This window comes from Polypterus senegalus, chromosome 5 (genome assembly GCF_016835505.1).
Source record: "Polypterus senegalus isolate Bchr_013 chromosome 5, ASM1683550v1, whole genome shotgun sequence".
Taxonomy (NCBI): domain Eukaryota; kingdom Metazoa; phylum Chordata; class Cladistia; order Polypteriformes; family Polypteridae; genus Polypterus; species Polypterus senegalus.
This window is the reverse complement of record NC_053158.1, coordinates 12195434-12210369: the sequence shown is the minus strand read 5'-3', so window position 1 is coordinate 12210369 and position 14936 is coordinate 12195434. Positions and strand designations below refer to the sequence as shown.

General features: G+C 38.5%; 1 protein-coding gene across 1 annotated transcript in view; it reads right to left on the bottom strand.

Annotated features, from left to right (window-relative positions):
- Positions 1–924: 924 nt before the first annotated feature.
- cdh7a (cadherin 7a) overlaps positions 925–14936 on the bottom strand; it is a 262279-nt gene continuing 248267 nt past the window's right edge. The window contains exon 11 of the mRNA XM_039754344.1: positions 925–2006. Within this exon, the coding sequence (XP_039610278.1) occupies positions 1510–2006 (497 nt within the window). The 3' untranslated portion in view covers positions 925–1509. The remainder of the gene's footprint in view (positions 2007–14936) is intronic.

The following is a 14936-nucleotide window of genomic DNA, read 5'->3' as shown; positions in this document are numbered from 1 at the left end:
CCCGCATAACAAAACAGCAAAATGATTGTGATCAAGTGACATGAAAGATGTTAGCCCCCTAAGCACTGATCAGAAAGCTGCAATTGTCCATGTTCATGTCAGGGAAAAGTTGGAAGTGACTAATCCTTGTGTTGTGGTAGCCTACAATAACACAATGGGCTGCGTCGAGCGTGTAAGTCAGGCACTGACATTCTACCATGCTCCTGCACAAAAAAGAGAAAAAATATTGTAAAGAAAGTGTACAGATAAACACGTTATACTGTTCTGGTTACAACGTTGACCTGTGGATTGGTGATTGTTTCATAATGAAGCTGTGACATGTACTAAATATGCATTGGTACAGCTGTAGACACTAGACAGACATTTCCCCCTGTAATTCTGTTGACATTTTGGTATGCTTCTGTTATTTATCCTAAAATATATGCAACTTCTTTTTTCCACGATTTTTCCAGAAAATATATATATATATATATATATATATATATATATATATATATATATATATATATATATATATATATATATATATATATAATACTAAGTGGGTCAGTGGTCTTTTTCCCCTGTCCAATAACACTTACTGTACATGTCATTTAAGACAATGGCACACTCGCACTATTTTCACGGAAATGTAATGAGCTTTCATGCTTCCTTTTCCCCACGATTAAATAAAATGCGCCACTTTAAACACATTCTATCCACATTAAAATTAAACAGATTCCATATTACAAAGGAAAGACGAGTTTTGCTAAACTTAGCCAGCAGTTTCAAAACAAATATAAATGCCTTTTATCAAATGTTAAAAACAAAAAAAAGGCAAGGAAAAATTCTCCTGTACCAAACAGAAGAGATATCACAAGTCTCAAACAGACAGCAGGTATTTCCATAGGTGCACATCAACCTTTTTGTAGATGCGTCCGAATTTGATTCTTTTAATAAGTGTGATTATGAAAATCTCTTTTACATAGTAATAGAGCGCATATGGTGTCAGACCTGTGCCAGACCCACAGATCATTTAGACACCGAATCTCCTTGACCATTAGCACACTCTCATATGGGTTCCTTTAAAAATATCCAAGGACCCACAACATACATGCTGGGATGCGCTTTTGCTGCAATGGCTGATTGATGTACTGTCTAATTACTACAGACAGAATACATAAATAGCAAATGCCATATCGAAAACAGGAAACATGTAAGACATTGCTTTAAATAACACACAGATCTTCGGGTTTATCTCGGCAGTGGAATGGAAATCTGAGCAGCATTTGATGAGACGGAGGCAGCTTTGTGTCTTGCCTCTCTGAGCCGCAATTCCGTGTAGGCATAAACAAGTGCTTAGTCGTTCGTGACTTATTTTCAAAGGTTATTAAAAATTGCTTGAATCATTTTAATTGACTTAGCTCTATTGAATGTTCCACAGCTCTAAAGTTAGGTTTTGTTCTTTTCAAATTTTAACACTTTCATAATAAATGTCTTTAGTGCACGCTCCACGTTATAACTCCAAGGCTAAGAAAATATACTGTCCTCAGAATTGTTTCCATACATGTCTGCCAATTTCTTGAAACGAGGTCCCCAGTCACTGAGGTAATCATAATTCTGGTCCGAGTCTGTGCTCAGTGATTCTAATGAGCTGAGTGACTCTGCGACTGAGCCGTTGCCTTCAAAAGCATAAGTCTGCAGGGAGTCATAGGGAGGAGCACAGGGATCAATGTCGGCTTCTTTTAGTCTCTCCCATATGAACTCTCTAAAAATAACATTGTCAGGAATACTTTTAAAAGAAGGCCTAGAGAAGAACTGGATTTCTGGAGTCACATCCCTCCGAGTCTTGGTGTCTCTGATGACATTGAGGTTCCTCAGAGCAGCCATATCAAAGGCCTCGGTGTCCTCTTCCCCGCCTCCCTCATCATCGTACCTGACGATATTCTCTCGAATGTCTCTTTCCTCATCAAATATGAGGGGCTCCTTCTTTCTTCTTCTCATTGTCACTATAAGGAGTACGAGAACTGGAAAAAGAAAAGGAAATTGCATTACTGCTCAAGAAAGCATTGCATAATTAGTGGCTAGAGATCTGCACATTTCTATTCCTATCCGACTAATGTGGTTGCAGAAGGAAATTATTTAGTTTAGTTGTCCCTCTCTATCTATGACTTTGAATAAACAGAATTTCAATTTAGCACTGTGTGGTAGTGTAGTGGTGCTCAGTGGATTTAGGTTTGATTTCCAATGCTGCCTCCACCTGCATGGAGTCTTCACAATCTACCCACTTTATCTTCAGTGCTGGAGAAAATCTTTGTATACCAATTTAGCATCTTAGATTCTTAAGCTCATGTTGTCGGGTACAAAATTTGTACATTTTGGTTTATATTTCCATTACATCATGTTTAAGACAAAACAACAAATGAACTACATTCAGGACACATCAAAAGCATATTGTGGTGTTATGGGTCCACAGCTCGTTGAGCAAAGGCCATTCATTTTAAATAATCACCGCACCCGAGGGGGCTTCATGAGGGGGGGCGATGTTGTAGCGACCCGCGGGTCAGTCGTCGATGTGGCCGTTTCTCACCGTGTGCACAGGTGAGGAACTGCCCACATTCGTGATTGCTCCCGTGGCTAATGCTACAGCTGTGATGGCCCCTGGTTATTTATAAAGAAGCGCGAGTCGGTTGAATGTGGTGAAAAAGAATTGATTGGAGAGAAAAAGGAAAGGAAAGAGGACGGAGGTTACAGGGAGCGAGGAAGCATGCAGTGCAAGAGAGACGGACAGGCGGTGCGTGCGTGTGGTGAGCGCACGATCGAGGGCAGCTGTAGGGAAGCTTGGTGTTAGGCCAACACCCAGACGTTTGAGTTGATGTTGCTCCCGCTGAGTGACCAGGTAGCGGGAGTGACCAGGTGAAAGCGTCGAGCCGCAGAAGGCCGCGTAAAGGCAGCGGAAGTCGGGAGGCTTGGTGGTGGAGTCCCCAATGTGCGTCCTGGTCATTGGTGGACATCAAGTCTCGGGGACTGGGATGAGTGCCAGACCGAAGCCAGGGATCGGGAGGTCTCCAGTCTCGCGTGTGTTGTAGGAGGGCAGCTGCAGAGAGCGTCTTGCCTGCTGCTAAGCCCAAACGGGATAAGCAGGTGAGACGCTAACAGAAACGCTAATAAACAATGCACCGGATTTGTTATTGTTTTAAAGATTGCTTCCTAAAGAAGATTTTTAACCTCTCGTTTTAAAGGATTGTTTTTTTCTTATTGTTTTAACCTCCACGTTTTACCTTTTAATGATTTATTTAATGAAGAACTTTTGAATGGACTGCACTATTTATTTATGAACACTGTTTGTTTTGATGGACTGTTTTTAATAAAAGCACTTTTGCACTTTTTACCTTCCCCTTGCTGGAATTATTTGCCTCCACTGACTAGCTCACTAGGTAACATTATTGACGGTGTGGGGTTCAAGTGCTTCCAACAGCAATGGGAGTGTGGAGCCTGAACCCACATCGTCACACATATCCTCTTCCCAGTTGTATCTCATTTTTAAAACAGCTGTTCCAACAAAGAAAGGCAGACATATTGGTGCATAAGGCTATCGATTAGTTTACAACCTGGGCATCTGGGACAACAAGTAGCTAAATTATTTTACAGCCTGGGAAGGAAGAGGTATTGAGAAACATCAAAAAAGTGTTATTGTTTGGTAAAACGGACAGTGAATTCATTCATCATATTGACAGTCAGTCAATCAGAATATCTAACAATAGATATATCAACAATCTTGCAAAACCCCCCAGTAGAATTTTATAATTAATATGCCTCGCCTGAAGAGTGACATAGGAGGGAGGAAGAAGCAGGAATGAAGACGCCAGGAGAAGGAAACAGAGCAACATCAGAAGAGGGTGCCAGCAACATGCAGCCATTTCCATCTGATCATAAGAAAAGCATCCCATGAAAAACTACGAGTTCTAGATCACAAGCCGCCTGCGACATTCATCCTTGTCATCCTTGTCGTAAAACTTTTTTCTAAAGACTATATATATCCAGACTTTACTATCAGTCCTTTTTCTATTATTCTTTATACTACTGGTATTATTATTCCTGTAATAAATACCATGCTGCGTTTAACTTTCTATATTTTGTCTTCATGTCTAGAGTGATTGAAGTAATAGGGTAGATTTCACTGAGCCCCTGGTGCAGCCGGAGATTTGCCAAACGCTCCATGCTGTGAAGTTTATTAAGGGTTATTAAGCTGAGGGTGTGAGCTCTACCCATTAGTAGGGAACAGTAGGTAAAGTCAGGCATTCTTGGCTGATAAATGGCCTGTAATCAAGGATGTTGAACCTTTGTATGTTTAAATGTATTCTTGGAGACCAAAAGTAATATTTAGGTCTGAGATATCTTTAAAACATCGTATGTTGTTCTTGCCGATAATAAGTAAGTCTATTGAAATGCTGAGAGAGTGACAGGCTGTGTTATTCCTAAGGCACTTGTGTGGTTTAAAGCGCTAGAGATTAACCAGCTGTGTGTTTGTCATTCATGTGGCACTGTTGAGTTTCTTTATGTATGCGTATATGTGTGTTAATTTTAAGGTGGAACAGTAGACCAACCCGGTAACGAATCTGATGAGTACACTTACCCCTAGGTAAAGGGTAAGTAGAGGGAAATACCATGATAATTCAGCTCACAGAGGTAAATAAATATCAGACTAATCCTTCAAACCATCTCATAAGATTACCAATACTGTATGACTGTTATGACTTAGTCCACTTCCAGTGTTTCACGGCACGTGGCTTCTGAGGTTGGGACCCATACGTAATCGATGTAATGGGATAAAAGGATGGCTATGAGTTTAAATCCTCATCCAATCTAAGGATACCAAATCTGTACAGAATTCAAAATTTATTACTGTGCCATTTTCTTGTGTGTTCTTTAGGTTTTGACTCTTATGTTCCCTCTACCACAATTGATGTCTCTCGTATTGGGTTTCGGGTTCGTTTAGTTTTCTACCTTTTTTTTTTTAATTCTTTTAAAATTTTTTACACACATCTCCCAGTGTTTGATCAAAAAGGTCTATCTGCCAGTTCAATGATAGAACAATAACACAGACACTTTATGATGACATTTAGCTACCTGATTAAAGTATATAGACACTTCTCTTCTTAGGAAGCAGCCACTGACCTTGAGTATACGCATCATGAATATATCTCATTTTTAACTTTAGCTCATCCTTCTTTACATTTTAAGTAAAAGTGCTCACATAAAGCTATCACCTATACACTAAAGATGCTTGTTTATATCTATAAAAGTATTGTTTGAACAATGTATATATAAATTACATCTTGAATGGTAAGAGCCCTTTATTCAATATATTTCTAATATACTTGTAGGAGAATCAAGGATCAAGATATTTTTCCCTAATGACAGCTACAGTGTCTTCAGAAAGTATTCAGACCCCTTTAGTTTTTTCACATTTTGTAATGTTGCAGCCTTCTGTTAAAATCATTTAATTTAATTTCTTCTCCACATCAAGCCACACTCAACACCCCAGAATGACAAACCAAAAACAGCATTTTAGGATATTTTTACAGAGTAAAAAAAAAATAAAAATACTAAAATATCACATTGACACAAGCATTCACACCATTTTCTATAATACTGCAAATTTAGCTCATGTGTATCCCGTTCTATTGAGCATCATCGAGATGTTTCTACACCTTGTTTGGAGTTCACCTGTGGTCGATTCAATTGATTGAACATGATTAGGAAAGGCAAACACCCTTCACTAGAAGGCTCCACAGCTGAGTAAAAACAAAGCCATGTGGTCTAAGAAATTGTCTGCCGAGCTTGGAGACAGGATTGTGTCAAGGCACAGATCTGGGGAGGGCTACAAAAACAAATTCGGACGTGAGCGTCAGTAGGCTTTGAGCCTTAGGAAATAAGTAATCCGAATGATTCTATAACATTTCTGTAATTATTTAAGACTCCGATTCTCATTTTTCTGATCATAAAATAGGTTGTTACAATAGCAATTGATGAGAAGAATTCATAATTAAGTGCAGAATTACGGTATTTGAGGGTTCCTTTAGAATGCCTCTTTCTCTTGCATGATTTAGCTCAAAAACTAATGAGCATATTGCCATCTCATAACAGGCTTACCTTTCGAGTTTGGTATTTTTCTGTCCAGCCTTTTTAGCTCTAGGCTATCCTCAAGAAATTGTGAAACACAGACAGACACACACACATAGACAAACAAACTCCCATCATCGAGATATCAATGTTTTTGGCATCAGGGGACCCTAAAACATTGAGATCCATCGAAAACTGGAGAACGAAATTTTTTGACAAATCTAAAGCTTTTGCTCCTCCCTCATTGATGATAGTATATGGTGGGAGAAGGTACAAAGCAAAAAAATTCCTGTAGCATTGAAGGTACCTAGAGCACAGTGGATTCCATCTTTCTTAATTGGAAGAAGTTTGAAACAACCCCGACTCTTCCCAGCCAAACTGAGAAACTGGGAGAGAAGGATCTTGGAAAGAGAGGTGACCAAGAATCTGATAGCCATTCTGCATTAGCTCCAGAGAAACTGTGTGGTGATGGTAGAAACTTCCAGAGGGAAAACCTTTGGTGCAACACTGCACTGATCTGGGTAACCAAACAGAAGCCTCTGCTCAGTAAAAGAAATGTGGAATTCTCTGTAAGGCAGCTAAATGATACTCAGGCCATGAGAAACAAGATTCTCTAGTCTGATGAAACCAAGATAAGGGTCATATCTTCAAAAAACACGACTCCTGTCATCACATTTGCAATAAATACCATTTTAACTGCGAAGCATGGTGGTGGCAGAATCATGCTGAGTAGTTTTTCTGAGGCAGGAATTGAGGGAAAGCTGAGCATAGCAAAGTACAACAAAATTCTTAAAGAAAATCTGCTCACGAGCTCTCTGGATCTCAAACTGGCCTGATGGGTCACCTTCCTGCAATGATAATGACCCTAAACACAAAGGAAAGATAACACCGGAGTGGCCTAGGGTAAACATCTGGAGTATCCGTGATTGGCCCAACCAGATGTGAACCCAATACAACATCTCAGGAGAAAAATAATGGTCTTCCTCCAGCCTAACAGAACGTGGGTGGATCTACAGGGATGAATGGAAGAAAAATCCCCAAATCCAGGTGTGTGAAGCGTGTTGTGTCAGACCCAAGAAGACTCCGAAGGTGCTTAAACAAAGTATTGAGTTAAAGAGACAAAATACTAATGTGTTAAACAGATGCTTAATTATTTTCATTTTTAATAAATTTGCAACAATTTCTTCTTCATTCTGATGTATTGAGTGTTGCTTGATGTGGGGAAATAAAAATTTAAATCATTTAGCACATGGCTGCAACATAACAAAATGTGAAAAAAAGTGAAGATGTTTGAATACTTTCTAAAGGTGCCGTATATGGGATTTCTCCAGCTTGTGCAGCTGCCATCCACAGCCTCATGAAGCGCACATTAGATAAAATGAAAACAATAAATTGTCAAGAAATAATTAAGAGTGAAAAAGAAGGAGAATGTTTTACAATTGACTGGTTGGTTACCGGCCTGTATCTGTTTCTGCATGAACTCTTATCTGCCTGGCCTGCTCTCACTTCCTGTTACTCTAACTCTCTTAAAGAATGAGTTTTGTGTTTCTAAAATTGTTATTCCTTCACAAGCATGGTATATATGCATTTGCCACATGAAACTGTGTTCTAAAGTTAAGGGTTTTTTATACATTTTTAAAGAATTTCTTACTTGCACTGGTATTTTATAATGGAAGCTATGGGGAATGAAGCGCCACCAAAAAATAAAAGACTAAAAATTTGGCGAATACAATCACTTTGAAGCAGCAATAGTGACAATCTATCTGTCTGTCTATCTATCTATCTAATCCTGCCAACTATGTTAATCTATCTATCTATCTAAGGTTTTGATATAAGAAAATATGCCTCCCATTTTTCCGACACATGTTTAGGACTACGAAAGGTTGGTTGTGCATGTCGTAAAGATGTTCCTTAGATGGTCCCCACTGGAACTTCTCCAGGCACATCTCACAGGGCAGTTTCAGGACACTCTAGAGGAATTTAATCGATCGACGGGCTTAGGAACGCTTGGGAATTTCCCGAGGAATAAATGGAATCTGTAATGGGAAGAGAAAAGTTTTGGCTGTCCTGCCTGGACTGATGCCACCAGGACCTTCACCACGTGAAGTGGCTGCAGTAAGAAAACAAGATGAGATGAGACTACTTTTCACACAGACAGGTGTGTGAAAGTTTTACTAAAAAAGAATTTCAGGAAAACCAGCTAACAATCAAAATAGATGATTATTTAACTGGATGTGCCACTTTTGTTTCAGGTCCCTATTTTTTCTCATTGTAAATTATTTTAATCACATTCCTGGCATTTTGCCTGCATACTCACATTATTCACATTCATATCATGCAAATGATCTTTAAAGATGTGTTTTTTTCTGGATTATTAAACAATTAGTTGGCCCTCAATAAATTTTTTAAACCATGAGTCAACATGACTGCTTCTGTGAAGAATCTTAAGCAGAACTTCACAAAGGTCTATTTTTGTATTTAATAGTTTTAAATATGGATGTTAAAGGTTGACTGTTGCTTTCTCCCGTTACTATAAGGCCTGCTTTTCTTGCTTTATTTTCTTTACAGTGGTTTCTGAAAGTATTCAGATTGCTTCACTGTCTGCTTACTTTATTGTGCTGTAAATTTAATTTGAAATGGATAAATATGCCATTTTTGTCCATCATTTTAACACTCAACAACCCATAATGACAAAGTGAAAACATGTTTTCAGCAAGGTGTATAAATTTATTAAAAAATTAAAAACTTGAATCTCTCATTCATGCAAGTATGCAGACCCCTTAACTTAGTACTTTGTAGATGTCCCCCAGCAATCACAGCTTTAGGTCTTCATGGATGTGTCACTACAAGCTTTGCACATCTGGATGTGTGCAGTTTATCTCATTCTTTCTGGATGAACCTCTCAAACTCCATCAGACTGAATGGGAAGCACCTGTAATCCGCCATTGTCAAGTCTGACTACTTATGCTCTGTGGGATTTAAGTCTGAGATTTGGTTGGGCAACTCAAGGAGAGTCAGACACTTCTCTTGAAGCCATATGCTTCAGGTCATTGTCATGATGAAAGATGAACCGTGACCCCAGTTTGAGGTTGCGTTCATTTTGAGGTTTCATCTAAGGACCTTCCTGTATTTGTCTTCCTTCATCCTTCCCTAAGGTCTGACCAGTCCCCTGTCCCTACTGAGAAGCACCACCATAGTATGATGCTGTGCAAGAACAAAGTAGTTTGTATTACGGTGTTGTATTTCTGAGGTGACCATGATAGAGTGGCCATCTAGATCTGTGAAGAGGATTACTTGTGTTCTTTCTTGCGTGTTGTATTTACCCCATTTTTTGACACCCATGGCACACCCAGCCTACCAGGATGGGGGTCTCTCTCTCTCACTCTCTCTCTGATTTGTCCTTCCCAAGATTTGTTCCATTTTTTTATTCCTACAAGGTATTTCTGGGAGTTTTTTTCTTGTCTTCCTATAGATTCATGGCTGGGGGGCTGTCAAAAAATAGGGCTTGTTAAAGCCCATTGGAGTTTTCCTTGTGTTATTTTAAGCTATACCAGAAATAACTTCTTGTCGATGCTATCACCACTATGCTTTATCAAAGGGGTGGTAGTAAGGTTTATTTTTACTTCTGCATTGAGCCTTCTGCATAGCTATGCCTGCTGTCAAAGCTACGCCATTTATACATCTGCATTGTGTAATTCTGCAGGCACATGCCTATAAGGCAGGCCGTCGCTTGGAATTTTTCCAGTTGAGCAAGATAAATCTACATGCTAGTAGTGTGGTATAAGCAATTGCAATTAATTTGTCCTTCTCCACTTTAAGCCCATCTGGGAGCCCACCAAACATAGCTGTTAAGAGGTTGGGAGTGATTTTGACACCAGGGCTGTCTAATAGACATTCATAGATTTTGGTCCAGAATTATGTTAATTTGGTACATGCCCAAAACGTGGCGCAGTGAGGCTGGAGCTCAACTGCACTGTTCACAGGCTGAATCTTGCCCTGGAAACATTTTGGACAATGTTAAATGAAATAAATGTGCTCAATTAAAAATTTTAAGTTGAAAGATTGAATGCTTTGCGCATATGGAGCTGTAGTGTATTCTATGCATGGCTGCCTTCCACTCCTTTTCTGAGATGTTAAGTGAAAGATCCTTTGCACATTGTACACTGGGATCATTGAAAGGAAGAGACTTAACAATGTTTTTATATATTATCGAGATGCTGTCTGAGTCTTCAAGACTAATCAGTATTTCCTCTGGAGTAGAAATGGGTGGGTGGTGAGGAAGATTGGACACATTATGTTGATGGGAAATAAAATGTGAAGTGTAATTGTCTATAAGATGCAAAGACAATATCTATATATATATAAATCTCTTAAGTGTTTTGATCCTGGATGTTCAACTATGCACATTTGAAAGGGTAGAAAAAGGTGATTAACACGTAAAGGTCTAACAGATAAGATTTTCTCCATCTTAAAATGCTTTCTACATTAGTTTCATTTTCTGACTGATTGATTGACAATTGGATTATTAGTATATTGAAGTTAGTTTGTATTTGCTGGGACACAAAGTAGGGCATATAAAGAAGTACAGCAAGATTTTATTTCTACTGCAGACCAAGCTTCTGTATATTCATCTGTTTTGATGTCCAGATGTTGCATATTTGCCACCCAGCAATAAAACTGAAAGTTAGGTCATGTCATGCCCCCTTCTGCTTTAGGTCATTGTAAATTCATCCTTTGAATGAGTAGATGTTTTAAATTGCACACAACTGAGGTTATGATTAAATCTAATTTCTTAAAAAATGATCTGTTAATGTATATGGGGATGCTCTAAAATAGAAATAGAAGCTTGGGAAGAATGTTTATCTTGACATGCTTAATTCTCCCTGCTAATATAAGATGGAGGACCATCTTCAATTTTTTCAATGCAGATAGCAAAATTTTGTTGAAAAATAATACTTGTCATGTTTACTCCTAGGTATTTGAAGTGATCTACTAAAATAAATGAGAAGGTGTCCAATCTAATATTGTGAGTTAGAGAGGGATAAAGGGAACGAGTTACTGCTTATTTATCCTTTTTACCTCAACAACTTTAAGTGGCAACATGATAATAGGTTCTGTAGTCATAATATCCATCAACAATATGAAATCAAGGTTAAAACAATTGTATGAAACAACATGCTACCTGTATTTAAGTTTAAAAAATGTCTTTAAAAATTCAGAAGCAGTGTCTCTCTGAACAGTGAACTTTGTGAACTGGAATGTCAAAGGGCTCAATGACGATCTAAAGAGAAAAAAAAAAAAACTATTTTCTCACTTAGGTCTTAATGCCAAAATAGTATTTTTACAGACTCACTTAATAAGTAAGGACCAGTTTTGGTTGCAAAGAAATTGGATTGGCTGAATGTTTCACTCCAGCTAAAGAAGAAAACTAGATGAGTGGGAATCTTAATACACAAAATAATCTAATTTGTAGTACCAGATGTAGTATCTGATCCTGAAGGGCGATATGTCATGATGATGGGTAATTTATTTTAATGTAAAGTAATTTTTATAAAAATCTAGCATTTAACATGGATGATGGAGATTTCATCCAAAATGCATTTGCATCCATTTTTAATTTGAACACTCCTAAAATTATAATGGCTGGAGACTTTAGTTGTGTTTTAAATCCAGCCAAGGATAGGCCTTCACCTACAGTGGTGATAACATCAAACACTGCAAAAATAATCACACAGTTTGTAAAGGATCATAACCTAGCAGAGCCTTGAGATTTTCAAATCAAACTCAAGAGCATTCCTTCTTTTCACCAGTACATCATGGTTACTAAAGAATTGATTAGTTCCTTAGTGATAATAATTTATTTCCTATTTTATAGGAAACTGAAAGCTTTTTTAAGAGGACAGATTTTTTCATGTCTTTCCCACAAAAATAAATTGGAAACGAAGGCATCAGAGCTAATCAATGAAATTACCAGAATAGATGAAGAATATGCTAGGTCTCTGTGACAATGTGGGTTCTGGCTCCACGCTCCCATCGCTATTCGGGAGCCCTTCAACCCAACACCGTCGGGAATGTCACCAAGTGAGCTAAACAGTGAGACAACATCATAGCAAGGGGATGGTTCAAAAGGTGCAAAAGTGCTTTTATTAAAAACAGTCCATCAAAACAGGTGTTCAAAATAAAGTGCAGTGCTTTCATAAAGTTCAATAAATACTCCATAAAAAAACGTGGAGGTAAAATCAATAAATAGAAAACACAATCCTTTTAAAATCGAGGTTAAAATGTTCCACAGGAAGCAATCTTTAAAAATCAACAAGCCCAGTGCTCTTCTACGTTAGCGCCTCACCTGCTTCTCCTAGTTGGGTTTTGCAGCAGGCGAGACGCTCTCTGCAGCTGCCCTTTTCCCAACACTCACACACGAGACTGGAGACCTCCCGATCCCTGGCTTCGATCTGGCACTCATCCCAGTCCCGAGACTTGGTTTACTCCAACGACCAGGATGCTCACGCTGGATATTCCCTGACCAAGCACCCGACTCCCGCTGCCTTTCCAGTCTTCTGCGGCCAGTCGCCTTTCCATGGTCACTCCTGCTACCTGCTCGCTCAGCGGGAGCAACTTCCAACTCTAACTCCTAGGTATAGGCCCAACACCCAGGCTTCCTCGCAGCTGCCCATTAGCGCTCGTTCGCTCGCTCTCCATACATTCCGTGTGTCTCTCTCTCGCGCACCGACCTCCTTCCTCTCTCGCTCCCATGAAACTTCCGTCCTTTTCGTTCCATTTTTCATCTTTTTCTCATTCCTAACCGACTTGCGCTTCTTTTATACAGCAAGGGGCCATAGCAGCTGCAGCGTATTAGCCACGGGAACAATCACGGATGTGGACAGTTCCTCACCTGTGCACTCGGTGAGAAACGCCCACACCGCAGATCACCCCGTGGCTTTCTACAACCACTACGCCCCCTCAAAAAGCTGCAAGCGCGGTGATCATTTATTTAAATGGCCTATACTAAGCGAGCTGTGAACCCATAACACCACAGTCTCTAAATGAGACACTTTACAGAAACAACATTGCCACATCAATACTATGAACACAGAGAGAAGGCTAATAAGATCATAGCTCAACAAATCCACAAGCAGGAAGTTCTCAATGCAATGACAGAAATTACCATCTCAGAAGGAGATAAAATCATTGATTATAAATATATAACTCACACATTTAGGGAGTACTATAAGTTCTCATACTCTGCTTAGTGTAAAGAAGATAAGACACAATCTAGTAAGTTTTTTAACACACCTAGATACTCAGCACAAAAAAATGGATAAACCTCTGACACCATCATAATTACTAGATGCTATAAACTCACTCCATTGTGGGAAAGCAACGGGCCCTGATGGCTACCCAGTAGAACTTATTTTTCTGACGTCACTTCCGGTTCTGGCCAAATGACAACACATCTTGAATATTTTCTTTACCCTTTTGCAGCCAGGGACAATATACGGGTGGCTGCCCCAAACCTTTTCGTGTGTTAAGACTACTTCTTTTACAATATATATATATATATATATATATATATATATATATATATATATATATATATATATATATATATGGGAGTGGAGGATTGTGATTTATTATTGGATTGGATATTGTTTATTGAGAATAGTGGAGTGGTGGTGCTTTGTGCACTTAATTATTATAATAAATAATAATTATTGGACTTTTACCTGGTGTTTGGTGTGGTACCTGAAGGTTCAAGGGAGCGCCCCTACTGCGACAATATATATATATATATATATATATATATATAGGAATGTAAATTTTATATTCTAAAGTCAAGAAAATATCTAAAATAGAAAGATGGATGTGTCTTTGTTTGTCAAGTATGCAAATCCATCTTGCAGAATCACCATATTTTGCACAGATTCTCCAATTCTAAAGAGAAAGACCATATATTATGTTTTACTCTGAAATGTGACCACACCTGTGCTTTATTAGGATAGTCCACCTAGAAGTATTTTGACTAAATTCTCGAAGTCCCAAACCAGGACACTTGTGTATGGACTGACTAGATTGTCCTTTAAAACCACAAATGAAATCGAAGTCTCTGGGTGGGATGATCCTGCATTCCCTATTATCCCTATTAACGGACGTTTTGTAAACATGCACAAGAAATAAAAGTCCGGGGAACAGGGGTCGCCTTTGCATTTTGCCAGGTTAAAAATTATACATCTGATGACCTTACCAAGGAGGCATGTTTTGGACTTGGCAGAGGTAGTAAATGTTGCTTTTTAGTCAGTGAAATTTGCAATGGGGCTATAAATGTTCCTCCTATGGAAAGCCTTTAATAGCATTTAACCACCACACCTGTACTTTATTCCAGCTTGTAATATTTGTATATATTACTCTTATTTGAGTTCAGGTACAGAGTGCTGTAACCAGGGGAACAATTTGTACTGGCACTCCTTTCCTAAATAGCATGGTGTATAAAGTGATTTAATGTATCAATAAACGTGGGGGAGGAAACAAAACAGAAACACAGCAGAAGTGAAATTTTCTTAAATTCTTACAAATATTCTTTAAATTATAACAAGAGTTTTAAAGTTACAAAGACAACCACTGAGAAAGCATTGATTTAAATTAAAATTAGAAACACAACAAATGATAATAATTACAAGCTTAACGTCTATTTTTTTTTTGCCCACTACTCAGATGAATTAATTGTTAATTTTGAAGAGTAGAACTCAGAAGGCATCTGTGGAGTTCATAATAATACAGGGTAGAAGGAAAAACAAATCCTAAGAGATGCTGTAAGTTTTTGAACTGCATATGTC